Source organism: Pseudorasbora parva, chromosome 3, assembly GCF_024679245.1.
Source record: "Pseudorasbora parva isolate DD20220531a chromosome 3, ASM2467924v1, whole genome shotgun sequence".
NCBI lineage: Eukaryota > Metazoa > Chordata > Actinopteri > Cypriniformes > Gobionidae > Pseudorasbora > Pseudorasbora parva.
This window is the reverse complement of record NC_090174.1, coordinates 45,017,131-45,040,617: the sequence shown is the minus strand read 5'-3', so window position 1 is coordinate 45,040,617 and position 23,487 is coordinate 45,017,131. Positions and strand designations below refer to the sequence as shown.

At 35.3% G+C, this 23,487-nt stretch overlaps 1 protein-coding gene across 1 annotated transcript in view; it reads right to left on the bottom strand.

Moving 5' to 3' along the window:
• Positions 1-12,257: 12,257 nt before the first annotated feature.
• The window catches only part of LOC137071274 (globoside alpha-1,3-N-acetylgalactosaminyltransferase 1-like), an 85,266-nt gene continuing 74,036 nt past the window's right edge, over positions 12,258-23,487 (bottom strand). Inside the window, exon 7 of the mRNA XM_067439123.1 lies at positions 12,258-12,969. Coding sequence (XP_067295224.1) covers positions 12,282-12,969 — 688 coding nt within the window. The 3' untranslated portion in view covers positions 12,258-12,281. The remainder of the gene's footprint in view (positions 12,970-23,487) is intronic.

The window sequence follows — 23,487 nt, the reverse complement described above, 5'->3', positions numbered from 1 at the left end:
GATTGACACAGGCTGTTTAGACATGGCATGTGGATTTACACAACAAATTATAATTGCATAAATTATGTTAAGAGATGAATGTTTAAAATGTAATGTAGAAATGAGACTACTTTTTAACTATAAAACTAACACCGCCAGTAGGTGGCAGCAAATCTCTATCTTAAAGAGAGAGTCGAATCCTTTATTCCAACGAGTCTTTCAAAAATCCTAAATCTTTTAATCTAGCAAACGACTCTGGATAGGCTAATCTATAAAAAAAAAATGCCTACTCAGTAACTTTATTGAACTGAAGTATAATGTTACATTTGCGATTGTGCAGATGTTCGGAGAAACACTCTTGCTGGTGTGATAGCCTAACTCACAGCCTCATAGGCTCGTGTTATAACCATATAAAACGGGAACTCGTTAGGCCTAAAAGGTTTTTTTTCTTTTTTCTTTTTTCTTTTCTTTCTTTCTTTTTTTCATGTAGCCAATGCCTATTCCTATAGCCTATTGTGATGACCGTGGAGAGAGCGCTCAAAACTCTTGAGAGCATATAATTTAGTGAACAAATTTATAGAAATGATCATTCTCTGTAAAGCAATGAGACGTGAACATATGAGAATTTAACAAGATTTCTCTAAATGTGCGCTCTTTTGGACTAAAAGCCTAATTGAAGCGATTTAAAGTAGCAGATCGGATGGAGTTATTGCGGATCAACGCGTGCTATTCTTTGCGAAATAAAGATACATATTCTGGTTGCGCCGTTTGATTATGGCCTCGAAGCTCAGTCGGAGGATATTTAGGACCGGGTATTTTTATTCTGTGCTCCCCTCCGTCTTTCAAACTAGCTTTCAAACTACTCCGTGATCGCGAAAAGACGCGTTCGGCGACACTGCAAGCGTGGTGTGAGCGTGGAGTTTCTGTTGCGTGTCATCCGTGGGGCGGCTGCGTGGCGTTTTCTCTGTCTTTGCACACCAGAAGCGTGTCTGACGCGGCGCTGCTGCTGCTATTAATGTACAGGGAAGCCCTATACTTCATGTTAAATATAAATATATTGCCTATTGATACAGCAAGGACAACGTCGGCAGTAGCCTGTTGACCATACATATCTATGGTATTGACGGCAAAATAGGCTACAGAATATTTCGTTCTGTATTGACAGGTTTAATATTTCAAAATCGATAATTATGTTGTTTTTTATTATTACAATTAGGCCTATATCTGCATTTATGTTAACCTACAGACTTTCAAACATGAACATGTCATTTATTAATATGTATTCGTGTCAAAATGACATATACACATCTTTTCCTATTCTATAGCCTATACTTAGTTTTGTAGCGTATAAATTAATTAAATGTATGATTTTAATTAAACATAGGCAACCACATCCATTAGTCTACTAAAGTATTGTGGCCGCATATCTATTGTGTGTTTTGAGATCTAATTTTAAAACATTTTTTTTGTTTTTTCAAAACCCATGCACAAACATTATTCTCTCAAAAATACAAGCATGTAGGCTACATATTGTTCTCATGTTATGGTAGCACAGTTTGTGCTGAAAACATTGTAATAAAAAAGCACAAATGTCAGAGCAAAACTTTTAAAGGGCCCCAAAACAGCTCAGACTCCCGAGGGATAATTTTTTTTAATGGTTTCTAAACGTAAATTTGGCCCAAAGTAGGCTAATATGTGATAAACAGTAGCCATAGGCTATATGTTTCATCTGCTTTTATAATAGCCTAGTCAAAATAATCCAGCAATGATGTTTTTAGTAGGTATATCAATCGAATTCAAGATGTATAAGATCAATGAGGCTAATTTATGCCAGATAACCAGGAATTATAAAACGTATTTCCACTGTCTGGCCATGTGCGAGCGAGGTAGCCTATAATCAGCCCAAAGTAGTGATTTGGCTATAGCCTTTGAGCGCTTAGAGTGCGCGGCTCCGCCGAACGCGTCTTTTCGCGATCACGGAGTAGTTTGAAAGACGGAGGGGAGCACAGAATAAAAATACCCGGTCCTAAATATCCTCCGACTGAGCTTCGAGGCCATAATCAAACGGCGCAACCAGAATATGTATCTTTATTTCGCAAAGAATAGCACGAGTTGATCCGCATTAACTCCATCCGATCGGCTACTTTAAATCGCTTCAATTAGGCTTTTAGTCCAAAAGAGCGCACATTTAGAGAAATCTTGTTAAATTCTCATATGTTCACGTCTCATTGCTTTACAGAAAATGATCATTTCTAAAAATTTGTTCACTAAATGATATAGTTTTGAGCGCTCTCTCCACAGTCATCACAATAGGAATAGGCATTGGCTACATGAAAAAAAGAAAGAAAGAAAAGAAGAAACATTTTTTTTAGGCCTAACGAGTCCCCGTTTTATATAGTTCTAACACGAGCCTATGAGGCTGTGAGTTAGGCTATCACACCAGCAAGAGTGCTGTTTTTCCGAACATCTGCACAATCGCAAATGTGACATTATACTACAGTTCAATAAAGTTATTGAGTAGGCATTTTTATAGATTAGCCCAGAGTCGTTTGCTAGATTAAAAGATTTATGATTTTTGAAAGACTCGTTTGAATAAAGGATTCAACTCTCTCATGAGGATAGAGATTTGCTGCCACCTACTGGCGGTGTTAGTTTTATAGTTAAAAAGTCGATGTTTCATTTTTTTTCCTTCTAATAATTTCATATTTCTACATTACATTTTAAACATTTATCTCTTAACATAATTTATGCAATTATAAGTTGTTGTGTAAATCCAGATGCCATGTCTAAACAGCCTGTGTCAATCCAAAAATGTATTTTATTGATACCGACTTCCCTTTATTTGGTCATAATAGCCATACATCGTGTCTGGCTATTAGAGGACAGATAGCTATGACGATAATTTTAAAAATACAGTTTTCTCTTGGCTTTATTATTAGAGTTTGGATCTTCTCTCAACCGAGTGAGCACATCATGCATTATATTGTATTATAATGACGATGTAATATTAGCCTACCACCAAACTTTGACTAAAAGGATGTTGCATATTAATTGTTCTAGGAACCTGAAAGCATATTAATTATTTTTGTGTAAATTGTGCCACTCCATCATGATGTTTGTAGTGCAAACATAAACTGAAGCATTAACTTAATATTATATTATATTAATATAACAAAATAAAATATTATTCATTGAAATTTAAGTTAATAAAAACATCTAAAACAAATAATACATGTATTATTTACATTTGTATGATGACAACACTCAATGCTCAGTGAACATGTTTTACATTTAGGCTATTTCAATAGATTTTTTCAGTCAAAGAAGCCAAATAATTGGGTGACAAATAGCATGCATATAGACTATTAATTTTACAGGCAAACAAATACAGGTTTGGTAAAACTCTTATTTTGAAAAACACGAATCCATTTCCTGCCAATCCGATTTCTGTGCAAGAACGGGAAAACCAAAAATCAAGTCATAATGTCGTTTTTTCGTTTTTCTAAAAAAAACGAAAAAACGAACAAAGGAGTTGTTTTCTCGTTTTTTCGTTTTCATTTGTGAAAGCAAAAACAAATGAACGAACGATACCTGGACCTTTTTCCTGCAACACTAAATATTCTCTCAACAGAATCAGAATCAGAAAGAGCTTTATTGCCAAGTGTGCTTTCACACACAAGGAATTTTTTTTTGATGCTGAAGCTTCCAGTGCACATAAACAATACAATACAACACGGTAATAAAAAACTCTAAGAATAAAAATATGAAGAAAAATATGAACTGTATAAGGTCACGGTTACGTTTAGTCCGAAGACATACTTTTACAAATGCAAAGAATTAAATGCGTCTTGATCTGATGAATTTGGATATGCATCAATACATTATATAGGCTACTCATCATTTACGAATGGTTTGGTCATCATTTGTTCATGATTAACAATTTATTGAGTTAATGGTATATTGACATTTCAGTGATTAATAATATATTAATTAGTAACAAACCATTTACTAAGGATCTATTTGATTGTTTTATGATTTTTTTTTTTAAGATAGGCCTAACTTATGACAAATTTGTAAATCGTTACCATATTAATCATTTATGAATGTATAAATATGATTTGTAAATTATTAGTTTATCATTATCTAATAACTTGTAAATAATTTATAACTGAATCTACAAAACATACAAAAAAGTAACATTTATGAAATGCATTGTCATGTTTTGTAAATCATTAGTTCATTATTAACTAATCAATTGTAAATTACTTAAAACTGAATCTACTAAATATAAGTAAGATAATTAACAAATCACTCATTAATCATTAATGAACACGTAGTCATGTTTCATAAATCATTAGTTAATTATTTACTAATCACTAATCAATTTACAAAACATTCATAAAATGTTAGCATATCACTTGATAATCATTTATGAATGTTTTGTAAATTATTAGTTCATCATTAATTAACCACTTATAAATGACTTACAACTGAACGTTATTATAAAGTGTTACCTTTTTTTTTTTTTTTTTTTTTACATTTCTTGTTGTAAAAGAAATATGATAATAGCTGGTGTCCACCGCCACTCCATCAACTTTTTTGCCAAATTTGGAAACCTAATAGCATCTCAGACCGACTGAAACATCTCGGATTGACGGTCGAACTGAAAACATCAAGCTCTGATCACATTTGCCTCCGTTGTAAGAAATTTGTTTTGCGATTAGAACGCGATTTGCAATATTTTGAAAATAAAATATTTATGAGTCTTTGGAAAATTATGTCTCACAAACTTGATTCAAATTCAGTAATTTCAGATGTGTTAGAACATTTTCAGACTTATGCTAGTTATTTATTTACAATTTTTACATGACTACCAGATCTAGTCTGAGGATATAAGCACAGAAAGGCCAGATCCAGAGCTGCTATGTGGTATTAGCACATGATCACACTCCCCATCCTCCTCATCAAAGAAGCAATGTAATCCATATCTGGTAGCCGAGTGTTGGTCTTTGCTTGGATTTTAACAAAAAGGAAAAGTTTAAATCGCTTAAAACAGACGCGATAACTGATTCCAACAAGTGATGTTCCACGGCGGCATCCATCTTTGTAATGTACCAAATCTGCTTCACCTTCGCTGCGCTGTCATTGTGTAAAGCCTATCTAAATTTGCCGGAAGTTGTCTGGGTTTTCCCTGGCTGTTTGATACTTTAAATGAAAACGAATTGCAGTGCTCTGTTTAACCGCTATAGAGTTCGTATCGCTATAGTGTTAGAACCAGTGAATGCGGTTTACTGTTTTCATAGAGAGAATGATGCCACATATGAGTCTTTTTATAATGCTGTTAACTGTATAAATCTTCTTTACAAAGAAAACAAATCTCCTAAAAATCTCCCCCCAAACAGTTGAATTATTGATAATAAAATAATATATGAAAGAAATTAAGCAGTTACACTGAGATTGTTTTTATTGTTGAGGCAGCATTAATCCATCAAACTTAGGCTATATAATTGTGTATTATATCAAACTTATGTTTGTTTATTGCTTATGAATTTCTAATATTTTCTATATCGTTTTTTTAAATTTACTTTAATGGCAAGGATCCCTAAACAATCCCCTTATGAGAGCAATTCTTTATTACAATGTAACCAATTTCTGAAGTTTTCACAGCATTATTACTGTAAAATGAGCAAATACTTACTGTAGAACCTGTATACAGCATGTTGCTGTAGATCTGCAAAGCATCATGGTCTTTTTTCAACGTTGGGTAAATTCTACAGTATTTTTTTTTCTCCTGTGAATCACAATACAGCAATTTCTATAGAAGATTTTTTTTCAGCCAAGGAAAGCTACGAGATTCCCCACTTTCATCTGAATTTTTACTTTAGAAAGGTATATTTATTTCCAAAGTTTACACTTGTAAAGTCACCTGTTTGTTCAACTTTAAGATTGCACTGAGAGAGAAAAGAGTAATGAGCAGCAGCAGCACACTTCCTAGTAAACGCGTCTCATGTTGTGTGTGCATTTTATGATTTTATTTCCACAAATATATATTTCTGCATGATTTCACTATATTTTCTAGTCTGGCAACATTTAATAACGTCATTAGTTTATAAAAGGTTAGCATTGTTAAATAAAAATTTAATTTTAATTGTGTATGTGATCTCTTTTGGTGCAGATACGTCACATAATGTGATCACTTTTTTCTGTCACCACTTGCACGTGAGGCAGAGCCAAGCCTGCCGACTATCGACGGTCTCGAGCTGAAAGAAAACCAGCTAAGGTACGTAAGGCCTAAGACCTAACATATTTTTTTATAGTGATTCATCATGATTTTTCTGAACGTAAACCCCCAGAAACAAGATTGGTAAAATGCTATTCAAACTTGTGGGAGTAACGTTAGCCTACTGTATTACGATTTGTCTTATCTGGCAACATTACATTTTTAACGTCTTTAATTTGATTAAAGACTGACGTTAGCATTGTGAAATGACATTAATTTAAAATGGTATCATTTTTTTGTATTTATTGGCGCGGCCGCCGTTTAATAATCTCTCGGTTTTTCTTTCTCTTGCTTGCTGTTGCTGGCTGAGGAATCAGATATTGACGTTAAGCGGGTCGAGAAAACGCAGCTAGAGGTAGGCTATCAGCTATCTGTTAAGCTATACGTTACTTAACATAATGGGCACTGATTACACGGGGGACAGGTGGGACGTGTTCCCCTCACTTTTAATAAAATGTATTTTCGTCCCCGTACTTTTACTGGGTCTCACCGATCCTAGTCAACCCGCTCCGAGCGGGATTCGAACCGACGTTACCCTGCGCGGCGGCGGGCAAGTAAACAGGGATGCTAAAGACAGCTTCACGCGTCACGGTCAAATGTATTTACATAGAAATCAATGTGAATACATCAAGATTTAAATTCAGAGACAAAAAATAATCTATGCATGATCTGCCATTTTATTTGCATCTAAATATGAGGAGGGCGCTCTCATAGAAAATCCAAAAGCGGATTCGTAGAAACACACTGTCACGCCGGAGCTGCAGCTGAAGGACAACAATCGTTATGAGAGATGAAACGTGACGACAGATCAGACGATCAGACGATTGCGACAATGTATTATTTATGTGTGTTTTTCAAGCCATCTCAATGTAGCCCTCACTAATCATTCTCATATGATGATTTTATAATCAAGAAACATTTATGATTATTATCTGTGTTGAAAACAGTTGTGCTGCTTAAAAATGTTGGGGAAACCAGGATTCATTTTATTTTTCAGGATTCTGATTAATATAAAGTTCAATGGACAGCTTTTATTTGCATTTATTAAATAAATTATTATCTTTTATAATATTAAAAAGATCACTTGTGATCGATTTAATGCATGTCTGATCAATGAAAGTATTGATTTCTCTCTTTTTAATTTTACCACAAATGTTTAGATGGTTTCCACAAAAATTAAGCATCACCATGAGCAGCACAACTGATAATAATCATAAATGTGTGTTGATCATCAAATCCTCATATGAGAATGAGTAAGAATCATGTGACACTGAAGACTGGAGTAATGATGATAAATTCCCTCTCTGGCAGGAGGGGCGTGGTTTCGCGAGGTCTGTAGGGAGAGAGGAGGCGGAGCCGAGCGGTGAGTAAGTAGGTAAAGTGCAGATCACTAACACCTGTGTCTGTTTGCAGTAATTGGCATGGAGAGAAAGCATTTAAGAGAGAGAGAGAGAGAGAGAGAGAGAGAGAGAGAGAGTGAGAGAGACCGAGAGAGAGACCGAGAGACCGAGAGACCGAGAGAGAGACCTGGACTGGGACTTCGCGTGCACAGCAAAGAAACTGAGAGAAACTGAGAAAGAAAGTTAAACAGAGAGAAGGAGCGATCCATATCGTGGAGAAACTGAGTTTTGCACACACACACATATGTGTGACTGTTATTTGTTTTTGAACAAGACTGAATAAAGAGAGCGAGTCCCAGTCAAAGCCGACCCCGTCTTCTTCCTTCACACCCCCACGAACATTCGTTACACCCTCACTTTTAATAAAATGTATTTTCGTCCCCGTACTTTTACTGGGTCTCACCGATCCTAGTCGACCCGCTCCGAGCGGGATTCGAACCGACGTTACCCTGCGCGGCGGCGGGCAAGTAAACAGGGACGCTAAAGACAGCTTCACGCGTCACGGTCAAATGTATTTACATAGAAACCAATGTGAATACATCAAGATTTAAATTCAGAGACAAAAAATAATCTATGCATGATCTGCCATTTTATTTGCAGCCGGTCGAGAAAATGCAGCTAGAGGAATAATTTATTCCTTTGATCACAGGAATAAATTACACTTTACTATATATTCACATAGAGAACAGCTGGTTTACATCAGAATATATATATTTTTTTACTTTGCACAAAATCTATGGAGACTTAATGCACAAGTGTTTGTAGTAAACCAATCATAAAATTGGCATAAAATATAGAAAAAAATATTATAGATATTAGAGGTTATTGTTTGATATCTTACCAAATTAAAAGCAAGAGATGCGAAAAATTATATCGTCCAAAAAAAAAAAAATTGTATTACGACATTTCTGTCCCCCTCACTCATTAAAAGATGGCTACGCCCCAGCTTAACATATATTTTAAAGGGATCCCATGGTGTTGAGACTTGTATGGCTTAATAGAACATAAACAATGTCTCTTACCGAAATATGTAGTAGAAAACCCATGAAAGATCTACGTTATTTAAAAAAAATCGATTTTATATTTGGACGATGGGCGGCGCCATTTTGTTTGCGTTCTAGGTTGATGACATAGAATGGTTGCACTACTCAATCAGCTGGCGCTACCCGTAGCTATTTTTACCAAAACGCAACACGAAAATTGTTTCAGAGTTAAACAAAACCAATGAATTGCTTTGTAATTGTACTTAAAACACACTCAAACATACATGTGCACACAAACTCACCTACACAAGTCACAAACAGATCGGCGGGCGCGCACACACACCTGACAGACTTTTTATTATTTTATGAATTTTTGAAATTAAAAGTGAAAATATAAATGGCATTTGTGACAGTGTCTTCATGTTACAGTACACAAAATTTATGCAGTAATCCCCATTAGAGTAGTAGTTATGTGATTAAAATTACAGTAATTTAAAAGTTACTGCGATTACATTTACAGTAAGAATACTGTGAAATGAAATACAGCAACTTACTAGCTAATTGCTGGCAGCAAGTTACTGTATTTTTCACAGTATTCTTTTTACAGTGTAGGCTTTCAATATAATATATATATATATATATATATATATATATATATATATATATATATATATATATATATATATATATATATATATATATATATATATATACATACATACATACACACACACACACACACACACGCCTAAAGGATTATTAGGAACACCTGTTAAGTTTCTAATTTTCTCATTAATACAACTATCTTTGGGATGTGGTGGAACGGGAGCTTTGTGCCCTGAATGTGCATCCCACAAATCTCCAGCAACTGCAAGATGCTATCCTATCAATATGGGCCAACATTTCTTAAGAATGCTTTCAGCACCTTGTTGAATCAATGCCACGTAGAATTAAGGCAGTTCTGAAGGTGAAAGGGGTGTCAAACACAGTATTAGTATGTTATTCCTAATAATCCTTTAGTTGAGTGTATATATATGTGACCAGTCACGGAAAGTAGGGACACAAGTCGGTTCTGGGGCATTTTGAGTTATTCACAGATTCTGAAAGTGTAGTCTCCAAGCTTTCCAACGACGTGTAACACATGGAAATCTGATAATATTTGGAGAAGTTGTGGCCATCTGAATGTAGGCCTTTAGAAAAGTGTAAACGAGAGAAAACAGCCTCTGAAGTTTTGCAGTTCTCACCTGTTCTCACCTGCTGGGAGTGACAATAGGGCTCATTTACATCTCATTTAGATAAGCCATACCCCCTGTAAAGCTGCATGGTTGCTAGTAACGACAGATGCAACAGGAAAAATCGGACCGCATACTACTAATAATAAAGAAGCTAAAATAACCATCTAAAAGCTCATTATAGAAACGGGGGTTTTTGGCAAGTGATATGATGCTAACGATTACAATTAAAATGGCTGTAGTGTAGGGGTAAGGCGCATATCATTCATTTTTGACGCATATCGATCAGTGGTTCGAATCCGCCTTTTGCCACACACTCTAACCGAGAAACACTTATTAATAAACACATGTTAGATGCTTTATTTCCACTAACATTTTCTCAAATCTTTTTGAAAATTAATGCCTTTCCAATCTGATATGTGATGGGAAAAGGGAGTAGAGAGAGTGTGGCAAAAGGCAGATTCGATACTCTGATCGAGTTGCGTCAAAACTTGATGACATGCGTCTTAACACTACACTATAGCCACGGTTACAGAGTTGAGCCATTTCTCTGCCTTTATCCCTGTCAAATGTTACTATCGATATAGCCTCTGATTTCTTACGGTCCAACTCGTCTGACGCCTGTCTGATACATTCTTCCTCTTCGCTCAGTTGTAGATTAGGGTATTATCCAGTCTTATTATGCCGCTTTCATCGTCGCTTGGATCATCTCTACAGTCAGCCAGAGCGCTGCATAAATAATTAGCCACGTGTCCCTTGGAGGGCGGGGCAATAACAAAAGCCAGTATGGAAATACACACAGACAAAACAAGGTGATTTCAACCTCAAAATATACACTTTTAAATATACAATTAATGCCATCTCAAACAGAGAGGCTTCTTCGTGATTTCAACGAACAGATTCTGCAAAAAAGCGAAAATCACATAATTTGAAAAAATGAAAAAAAAAATTTCTCAATAGTAGAGCTGCCGACTTGTGTCCCTGGTTTCTATGACGGGTCACATACATACATAAATAAGTAAAAAGTATTTGAACCCTTCCATTTTGCAAGTTCTCCCACTCAAAAATCATGGAGAGGTCTGAAATTGTCATGATCCTAAGAAAGGTGAGAAATCAGCCCAGAACTACATGGTAGAAGCTTGTCAATGACCTTAAAAAAGCTGGGACCACCGTTTCCAAGGTTACTGTTGGTAATACACTAAGACAGGGCTATTCAAATCTTACCCTGGAGGGCCAATGCGGTTCAGAGTTTAGCTCCAACCCTGATCAAACACACCTGAACATGCTAATCAATGTCTTTAGGATCATTAGAAAATCACAGGTGGGTGTGTTTGATTAGGGTTGGAGCTAAAGTCTGCAGTGCATTGGCCCTCCAGGGTAAGATTTGAATAGCCCTGCACTAAGACATCATGGTTTAAAACCATGCATGGCACAGAAGGTTCCCCTGCTTAAACCAGCACATGTCCAAAGCCGTCTTAGGTTTGCCAATGACCATTTGGATGATCCAGAGGAGTCATGGGAAAAAGTCATGTGGCCAGATGAGACCAAAATAGAACTTTTGGTCATAATTCCACAAAACGTGTTTGGAGGAAGAAGAATGACCGTCCCAAGTACCGTCCCAAGAACACCATCCTTACTGTGAAGCATGGGGTGGTAGCATCATGCTTTGGGGGTGTTTTTCTGCACATGGGACAGGGCGACTGCACTGTTTTAAGGAGATGATTACCAAGGCCATGTATTGCGATATATTTTGGGGAACAACCTCCTTCCCTCAGTTAGAGCATTGAAGATGGGTCGAGGCTGGGTCTTCCAACATGACAATAACCCTCTATAAGAAGCATATCAAAAGTTCTGGCGTGGCCTAGCCAGTCTACAGACCCAATAGAGAATCTTTGGAGGGAGCACAAAGAAGATCTGTGTGGAGGAGTGGGCCAAAATCCCTCTTGCAGTGTGTGCAAACCTGGTGAAAAACTACAGGAAACATTTGACCTCTGTAATTCCAAACAAGGGCTACTTTACCAAATATTAACATAGATTTTTTTCAGGTGTTTAACTACTTATTTGCAGCTGTATCATACAAATAAATAGTTAAAAATCATACATTGTGATTTTTTTTTTAGATTATGTCTCTCACAGTGGACATTCTCCTCCGATGACAATTTCAAACCCCTCCATGATTTCCAAGTGGGAGAACTTGCAAAATAGCAGGGTGTTCAAATACTTATTTTCCTCCCTGTATGTATGTGTGTGTGTGTGTGTGTGTATATATATATATATATATATATATATATATATATATATATATATATATATATATATATATATATATATAATTTTTTTAACAAAAGAAAGGGCTGCAGGAAGCTTATTGTACAATGAAAAGATCATTTCCATACAGCAGTTGTTATCAGTTTGGACGAATTTCATTGTAGTTTTTAACAATTTGAGAGAAGCGAATGAGTTTCATATGCTCTAATTTAGGTTTTCTGTCATCCCACAGATACTCGATTGAAAGCACTTTACTGGGTTTGTTATAAAGAAAGTACTTGTTCAAATGGGACTCCTCCTGCCATGCTGCCTCAATGGATTTAGATTTATCAATGTCCAGCCGCTCCCGACAAGTTTTAACAAGCTTATATACGTCTTCCACTAAGCCACCGATCACACCCCCACCATAATAATAATCACCTTCAGAATGAGGAATAAACGCTTGAGACTCTGGCCGGCGTTCATGTGTGAAGTGTTCACGAGATCTATCATAATGCCATGGATTTATCACACCTACCAGACGACCCAAAGTCTCCACCCCCCAGCGACCATAGAACTTTGAATCTACATCAAGGCTGAAAACATAGTCGACTTTATTGACCAATCGGCTCTCAATCAGTCTCTCCAGTCTTGCCATTCTGCTCAAACTGATATCCTGCCATCTGTTAGAACTAGGGACTTTCAACACTGTCAGATAATGTTCTTCACCCATTTTCACTGCAGGAACCTGTTCTGGTTGATCAGTGAACAGATAATAATGTACACGAAATCCAACAAAGTAATACTGCTCCGCAGACTCCAGGAAATCCTTAAGAAACTTTGTATATCTGAAAAACAGAGATAGGAAAGTAATAAATACAACGGCAATTAAATTCCCCCTTTACAATAACTGAAAAAAAGACAAACACTAAAATGTAAAATTTCCAGTTACCTTTCCAATAAAAGCAGATACATAAAATTAGACAATGTGACGATTAAAGCCCATCGTGGAATACCTGGAAAAGTTCATAGACAACTACTTCAACAATTTGACCAACATGCCACAACCCCAAAAGAAACAACCGCGCCGGGAATACTCAGCAGAGTCCGAGGATGGAACTACTACAACAATAGAGGTGGGACTCCTAGAATCCATAAACAATAAACTGGCAATTCTTGAACTGCTCCATCAAGACATCAAAGATCTTAAAACCAGCCTCGAGTTCAGTCAATCACAGATTGACTCATTGCAAAAAGACAATAAAGAAATGCATACAAAGATATCAGAACTCACAGCAACAATTACACATATTACAAACGGAAATAAACTATTGAAAGATTCCGTATTAGACATCCAGTGCCGCAGCATGCGAGACAACCTGATCTTTTCGGGTATACCAGAACAAATCCAAGATAACCCGGAACAAGCAATTAAAGATTTCATGCATTCTTCTCTTAAACTCCCACTAGAATCTGTCAACAATATTACCTTCCACCGCGTCCACCGCCTCGGATCTAACAAAAATGCAGACACTAAACGGCCGCGTCCCATCATTGCAAAATTTGAGCATTACAAACAGAAAGAACTGGTTAAGAGCAAGGGCAGAGAACTGCGCGGAACTACATTCGGGCTTAACGATCAATACCCTCGAGAGATTCAGGACAGACGGAGAATATTGATTCCGGTCATGAAACAATTTCGCCAAAATGGAAGGAAAGCAGTTCTCACTGTAGACCGACTATATGTAGACGGCCAACTTTACAGGAATGACACTATGTACTGGTTATAATCCATCACGAAGAAAAAAGAAAAGAAAAAAAAAACATGCCGCCAATGAATGCACTACAAGATAAATAATAATCACCTACTTAACGTATTCAAATGTTTTCTGTATATTCGCTTGGAAAAAAGAGTTATTACTGTTGCATGTGGAGTTTGTCTGACACTGAATATATACTACTTGTATATTTTATATCATATAATAGGGTACAGATATTTATGATAAATATTGAACAAAGCTACATCATAACATAGAATGTCACATCTTAAATTAGTTAGCTGGAACGTACGAGGCATCAACTCAGCAGCTAAAAGGTCCAAAATTTTAAACCACATCAAAAAACTAAAGGCAGATATATGTTTATTGCAAGAAACTCATCTTTTGGAATCAGAACACAAGAAATTAGGAAATACGCAATTAACACAAATATACTCTGCATCCTTTAACTCAAAGAAAAGAGGGGTAGCTATATTAATTAATAAAAACATAACTGTTATTAATCACTCAGCCATATGTGACCCAGACGGACGATATGTTATTATCAATATAATCTTTAACAATAAATCACTGACCATTGCTAATATCTACGGACCAAACACAGATGATCCCCAATTTTTCCATAATTTTTTCTCCTCAATAGCTAGCCTTTCCCAATCAGCCATCATAATCGGAGGAGACTTTAATACAGTTATAGATCCAACTCAAGACAAATCGAATACACCACCACATTTTAAACCATGGCAATCTACAGAAACCATTAAACAGTACATGAATGACCTAGGTCTTGGTGATAGCTGGAGACTTAAAAACTCAAACTCAAGAGAATACAGTTATTTTTCAGCAGTTCATAAATCATATTCACGCATTGATTATTTTTTGACAAGCAATTCCCTCATCCCGGATATTTTAAATACAACAATAAACCCTATCATCATCTCTGATCATGCACCAATCTCTATAACTATGTCTAATAGAAACAATACTAAAAAATCATTCAGATGGAGGATGAATATATCATTACTTCAAGACAAAGAATTTAATGACTACTATAAAAAGGAATGGGCATCCTTCATGGAAATAAACGACACACCAGACATCTCTGCGGTAACTCTATGGGAAACAGCTAAAGTTGTACTTAGAGGAAAAATAATTTCATACTCCACATACAAATACAAAAAGGAACAAAGGCGAGAAAAAGATTTAGAAAATAAAATGCATACATTACACAATGTTTATTCTCAAAATCCCAATGAACAGATTCTAAAGGAAATAAATACAACAAAATGTGAATATGATGACATATTAAATAAAAGGATAGAATTCCAAAAACAATGCCTCAGATATACACAATTTGAACATAATGATAAATCAGGTAAATACCTGGCTAATTTACTCAAACATAACAGAGAAAAGTCACTTATTCCGGTAATCAAGAATCCAGAAGGAAAGACACTCCACACCCTACAAGACATCAATGATACTTTTCGCACTTTTTATAAATGTTTATACAGTAATACTAAAGAACCGAAAATTATGGACACTAAATTGTTTCTTTCCAACTTATTTTTACCCACTCTGACCACAACACAAAGAGATTCATTAGAAGATTCTATTTCAGAAATTGAATATAAACAAGCTCTGGACTCTCTATCAAACAATAAAGCCCCAGGTTTAGATGGATACCCACCAGAATATTACAAACATTTTTGGACAACCATATCACCATTATTCATGCGAATGACGGCAGAAATTAAAAACACTTCTTCTATCCCACCTCATATGAATTCAGCACTAATATCAGTCCTGCTTAAACCAAATAAAGACCCAACATTATGCACTAGTTATCGCCCATTATCTCTTTTAAATACTGATTTAAAAATTATTAGTAAAACTCTGGCAACACGACTCGAATCAGTAATTTCATCTCTCATCCATCCAGACCAAACAGGTTTTATCAAAGGACGCCAGTCATCAAACAATACAAGAAGACTATTCAACATCATGGACCTATGCAATAAAAACAAAAAAAAGACCATAATCATATCTCTAGACGCAGAGAAGGCATTTGATAAAGTTAATTGGTACTTCCTTCATATGACACTTAAAAGATTTGGATTTGGAGACTGCTTCATTCATTGGATTAAAACACTCTATAATACTCCACTAGCATCTGTTTTAACTAATGGCATAATATCATCACCATTTCAACTCCAGCGAGGCACTCGCCAAGGATGCCCATTATCACCATTACTTTTCGCCTTATTTATAGAACCTCTTGCTGCTGCAATAAGACAAAATGAAAACATTTCTGGAGTTTTATCAGGTAAAACTAATCATAAAATTTCACTGTATGCAGACGACATCCTATTATTTGTACAAAATCCAGAAACATCACTTAAAGAAATAATTAAACTCATCGACGAATATTCTGCCATATCAGACTACTCCATAAACTGGACCAAATCAACAATTTTACCACTGAATATACAACCACAAGACAGAAGTATACAGAACACACCATTCAAAATTAATAATATTACATACTTAGGAATAAACATATCCCAGAACCTCTCTGACTTGTTCAATCTCAATTTTATCACACTACTGAAAACAATAGAAGATGATTTAACTCGATGGATGAACCTACCACTTTCCATCATTGGTCGTATTGCAACAGTTAAAATGTGTATTCTACCCAAACTCCTTTATTTATTCAATATGACTCCGGTACAACCAACTAAGAAATGGTTTACATCATTAAACCAAATAATTAACAAATTCTATTGGAAAAAAAGGAAACCTAAAATAAGCTTACAAACACTACAAAAAAATAAAGACCAAGGCGGTCTAGCTGCACCAAATTTTCAAAATTATTACTTAGCATCCAAACTTCAATACTTTTGCAAATGGATCACAGGTGACAGCTCCCAAAACCCATGGCTAGCGTTAGAACAAGCAGAATGCAAAGAAATAACAATATCTGATCTTCCATTTATCACAAAAAAAATCAAACAGAACAACCTTTTTAAAAACATAACGATTAAACCAACTCTCACTGCTTGGTGGCAAATTAATACACTGACACAACATGAGCTGACACCACACATCAACTCACCTATATGGCACAACCCGGATTTCACTATAAACAAAACTCCACTAAACAATATTAAATGGAAAGAGAAAGGTATCACACATCTACATCACCTGTTTACTGGGAACACATTCACTACATTTACAGAATTAAGTCAGAAATTTACCTTGGGAAAAGAACATTATTACTACTACCTTCAAATTAGGAATTCTATTAAAACCACAGTTGGAAACCAAGATATCGCACAACCTCCCCCAATTCTTAAACATATCACCAAAATTAGTAATTCAGTAAAAACACTTAGTAAATTATACACTCTAATATTGTCTATAGATACTAAAGCAATTGCAGCACCAGTTAAACAATGGGAAAAAGATCTCAATATCACCACAAATGATGAATTTTGGAAAACAGTTTGCAGAAATACTTTTATATTAAGTACAAACACAAACATCCAGTTAATTCAGTATAAAATTATACACAGAACACACATAACACAGCATAACATGTTTAAAATGGGGCTGACAACTTCTGATAAATGTACTAACTGCAGTTTAAATACACCAGACACTTACCTTCATGCACTCTGGCTATGCCCACCGGTTAATCAGTTCTGGATAGATGTCACTAATAAACTATCAGATCTCTTTAAAAGTACTATCAACACACTTCCACTCTTATGTCTTCTAGGTGACACATCTGAAATTAACCTCCCTTTGGAACATAAAAAACCTCTACTCCTATCTCTAGCTATCGCCAAGAAAACAATACTTCTCAATTGGAAAAATAAATACCAAATATCAATTAAACAATGGCTTCATCTACTAAGAGACCATGTTATTAAAGAGAAACAAACATCAGCAACTAAAAATCAATTGCACAAATTTAATACAGCTTTCAATCCACTACTCTCATCGTTACATATTGATTAAAATTAGCTGATGAGTTGATGCCTCAATTAAGATTTATGGTATTTTAAATGGATTAATAATCACACGAAAATTAAATTATACTTGTTATATTACATTACAATGTATTATACTTCTGCAATGATTTATAAGCTAGTATACACTTACAATTATTATATATGTAAAGCTGCATATTAACTATACTTTTTGTTGTTGGTGATGGTGGTAGTAGGAATTTGGATATTCATCTCTTCCGTCATGAATCACATTTCAGAAACATTATGTATACATTCTGGGTAGCCTACTTGAATTGATTAAATATAAATGGTCTGGGTCGGGGTGCTGCTCTGGTGCTGTTGGTGGGCACGGCTGACATGTCCTGCTGGCGGGTTCATCATCACAGACTCGGTGCTTGGGATCCTCTCCCTTTGCCACCTCAACCTCAAATCACTCCTCTCATGTAAATAAAAAACATCTACCAATATCTGGGCTGGATGTGGTGTCTCTGGCTGGGGAGCTAACCGGTGCACACCAGGGTCCATACTACAGATTAAAAAAAAATTTGGGCTGGGCAACAAAAATGTATTTTTTGTTTTATCAGGCCACATCCAGACTAGGGGAGCCTGGTTTGGAGGTGCCTGTTAGGGTGCCCCAGTGTATTTGATCAAGGACTCAACAGAGCATAGAGGATCATTTGAGGAGTGTGTCGCTGGCGGGAGGGAGGGTCCCAGGTGGATCAGATGAGGGTGACTGTGTCCGGGGGGGGTCTGTGGGTGGTGGTCACTGACGGCGCTGGAGCGGCTCCCGGACATAGACCATAGTGTCCCTCCACAATAACTGGATTGCCTGGTTTATCGTTCCATCAATATCATGATTTATATTACTTTGAATGTCTAATCCTAACATTACATCTATTATTATTATTACTGTTATTATTATCATATATATTATAGCTAATGCTATCACTAATAGCTACTATCACTAATACTATTACTATTAGCTACTATTACTATCACTACTATTATTACTATTACTTACAATCAATACTACTATTACGATAATTACAATTACTACTGTCACTACTACTGATACTTTTAACTATTACTACTACCACCATTACTGCCATTACTGCTACTATTACTGTTACTACTACAGTTATTATTTATTATTTTTTGTTATGATTACTACCTCAAGTATAAATGTGTTACTATTACTATAAGCATCTCAAATTACCCTTATCCCTTAATACTCCATTGCCTAAACTTACCAAATATACCTGCATACATCACTATATTTATATTCAGTTGTTGTTGTTGTTTTTTTTTTTTTTTTTTTTTTTTTTTTTTTTTTTTTTTTTTTTTTTGATGGTTTTCCTCTCTGTTTGTTATTGTATTGTTTTTGTTTTTTTGTTTTCTTTGTTGGTTCTCCTCTCTATTTGTTATGGTTTGGTTTTTCTACCCACTATACATGTATGTATGTCTATGATCACTTGCATTGTATAAGCTACTGTAATTTGTTAATTTGCTATAATTTTTTTTTTTCTCTAATAAAAAAAAAAAAAAAAAAAAAAAAAAAAAAAAAAAAAAAAAAAAAGACAATGTGACCTTTAGCTGTCACTGGGGTAGGTTCCCAGACAAAGAGAATTAAACAGGGTGTAAAACACAAGTAATTTGGAATTCTCTGCGGAGGGAGAGCAGTAAATCAATTGCGGAAAAATTGGACGCCGCTCAAGTAGCCTTTGGTAGACCCAACTTGGAGGCCTTTAACAGTATTAAAGTAGGAAACAAGTGAGGAGATTAAAAGGAGGGAAAGTTTGCATGGCATAAGATAAGTGGAACACTTTGAACATTTCCAAGTGGTCACGTAGGATCGGAAGGTTCTGGGAGGGAACAGCACTGCTGCAGCAGTGGAGAAATTAGCCAGGGAGGCTGAGCTCCTGCGGGAGCAGAAGAAACAGCACTGCTGCAGCAGTGGAGAAATTAGCCAGAGAGGCTGAGCTCCTGTTGGTGCAGAGGAAACAGCACTGCTGCGGCAGTGGAGAAATAAGCCAGAGAGGCTGAGCTCCTGCAGGAGCAGAGGAAACAACACTTCTGCGTCAGTGGAGAAATTAGCCAGAGGGAAAATTCGTATGAGGGAGATACCATATCAGAGAGAAATGTAGCCACACGTTGATCTGCCATATGTGGGTCATTAAAGCAGAGACTCCCTTCATGTGTTTGCAGTTTATATATAATGACGCATTTGAAAGTTAATGGCCAAATGCATTTCGCTGTGTTACCAAGCTTATGTGAGCCTCGAGTTGAGAAGTATTGAATAAAAGGCAATGCTAAGAAACTGCCAGCACCTCGGTGTCACTGAGACACGGAGGGACCCTCTGTGCCCAACTCGGGACTTGGTCGTGTAGCCAGCGCTGAAGCGGGCTCATATGGAGCAACAGATCGTCACCGCGCATCAGCGAGACTAAGTGCACGCACTCAGACGAGAGAGGTATGTATCAACTCGTTTTAGTTAAGGGAATAACATAGTTTAATATGAAAAGGCAGTGAAGTATCCCTTTAAGCTCAGGCAAGTTTAAAACCCATGTCTTGCATATGTCTGTGCATAGTGGTTCTTGAAGTACTGACTCCATCTTTCGATTCTCCCCCACATATTTGAATGGGTTTTGTTTCACAAACCTTTCCGGAGTGTAGTTATCTCTATTGCTTGTACACTTTTTTCTACCACATCTTTTTTTTTCCCTTCACCTCTCTGTTAATGTGCTTGGACACAGAGCTATGTGAACAGCCAGCCTCTTTTGCAATGACCTTTTGTGTCTTGCCCTCCTTTTGCAAAGTATCAATGGGCAATTGTCAAGTAAGCAGTCTTCCTCATGATTGTGTAGCCTGCAGAACTAGACTAAGAGACCATTTAAAGGCCTTTTCAAGTGTTTTGAGTTAATTAGCTGATTGTGGCACCAGGTGTCTTCAATATTGAACCGCTTTACGATATTGCAATTTTCTGAGATACTGAATTTGAGATTTTCCTTAGTTGTCAGTTATAATCATCAAAAAAAAAAAAAAAAAAGTAAAATATATCAGTCTGTGTGTAATGAATGAATATAATATACAAGTTTCAATTTTTGGATGAAATTAGTAAAATAATAAATCTACTATTTGTTGATATTCCAATTATATGACAAGCACTTGTGTGTGTGTATATATATATATATATATATATATATATATATATATATATATATATATATATATATATATATATATATATATATATATATATACTTGTTAGCTATTGTTAGATATATATATATATATATATATATATATATATATATATATATATATATATATATATATATATATATATATATATATATATATATATATATATATATATATATACATATTATGGCATGCCGTTCAGGAAATTGTAGTATTTATAATATGATTGGTCATATATATTGAATGAATGTCTGAATATATGGAATGAAAGTCTGAATATATGGAATGAATGTCTGAATATATGGAATGAAAGTCTGAATATATGGAATGATTCTTGAATATATGGAATGAAACTTGAATATATGGAATGAAACTTGAATATATGGAATGATTCTTGAATATATGGAATGATTCTTGAATATATGGAATGAAACTTGAATATATGGAATGAAAGTCTGAATATATGGAATGAAACTTGAATATATGGAATGAAAGTCTGAATATATGGAATGAAAGTCTGAATATATGGAATGAAAGTCTGAATATATGGAATTAAACTTGAATATATTGAATGAAAGTCTGAATATATTGAATGAAAGTCTGAATATATTGAATGAAAGTCTGAATATATGGAATGAAAGTCTGAATATATGGAATGAAAGTCTGAATATATGGAATGAAAGTCTGAATATATGGAATTAAACTTGAATATATTGAATGAAAGTCTGAATATATTGAATGAAAGTCTGAATATATTGAATGAAAGTCTGAATATATTGAATGAAAGTCTGAATATATGGAATGAAAGTCTGAATATATGGAATGAAAGTCTGAATATATGGAATGAAAGTCTGAATATATGGAATGAAACTTGAATTTATGGAATGAAAGTCTGAATGTATGGAATGAAAGTGGTCCGTGTACTTTTGCGATCATTTGTTTTTCGATTTAATATCAAGTTGAAAATGAGAAAACAGCTAATTTATAAAATTTTCGTTTTTTGAAAAAAATGAAAAATGAGAATTCGGTTTGATTTTATATTTTTAGGTTCAAGGATAGAAAATGGATAAAGGCTTGAATATTCAATATCTACGTGTGGGCTTGCATTAAACGCCCCTTTCCGCTGATTGGTCAACCAAAGATCAACCCGTGCTGCTCTTGGTTTCCACAATTCCATGCAGAATAGCCAACCCGAAAAAACACCGTAGCATATGCACGCCAAAATGAGTTTTGGCGTATATTTTCCACAACATTGCATACTTGTACTATTTATACGCATTTTCGTGCTGGTGGACGGCTTATCTTAAAACTGTTTAATAAACTCTCTCTCTCATCAAACAACCGGACTAATTCTTTGACACAGATCGCGCTGGACAGGGACTAGAAAGGGTTCTCTTTTCTATAGGCATGGACTCGACAACCAACGTGCTAGAGAAATATTAGCAGATTTATTATTTCAGAAATATTAATGTAGGCTACATTGCATCTGCTGCGTGACCCACTGAACAGCGAAAGATAGATACATTCTAGCGAAGCGATGACCAGTATCAATTTAATTGTAGGCTAAATATGCTGCAGTGCGGTCATATCTATTATTTTAGACAGCACACTGAGTTTTGGACAAGGGATGAAGCTTAAGCTTACTATCACAGCGCATCTGCTGTTTTGGTTGTTATTCTATTAGTTTTATGTTTTTTTGTTGTTGTTTGTTTGTTTTTAGATAATATAGCTTTACAATTTTTTAGGGCAATTATTTTATATAAATAAAGGCAAGAATTCTAATCTTTTTTTAAATATATTTGTCCTCTTTTTATGAATTCTGAAGTGGCATTTAAACCTATTTGCAAACTGTTTTAATGCTGCTCGGAAGATTAATACATAATTACAATTACATATAGTGTTATGAGATTAAATATTTAAATATAATATTTTGAATAGGCCTAATCTTTTGAAATACTTTTTATTTATTTATGAAACTATACTTAAATTATGAGAGTTATTAAGACCCCAGTAGGTGGCAGCACATCACTGTCTTAATAATAGGCCTAGTGAGTCAGTGAGTCATTCATTCAACAGATTCGTTTACAACGCTGAATCAGCAATGAAGCAAGTGGATATCAATGGGACATTGAATCATTCACTCAACCAATTTGTTTAAAGAATCAGATTTATTCATGAACAGCACAGCTCAACGAGTCAGCCGCACAACAGTTCTGTGGCTTTATTTTGCAATAGCATTAATTAATTTGATTTTAGCTTCATCCCTTGTTTAAACCTCAGTTACTGTCTGACATAAAAGTTGTGCCTACTGCATAGTTACATTTAAATACTGATGCGCTTAGCTACCTGTAACTGCATCTGCGTGGGT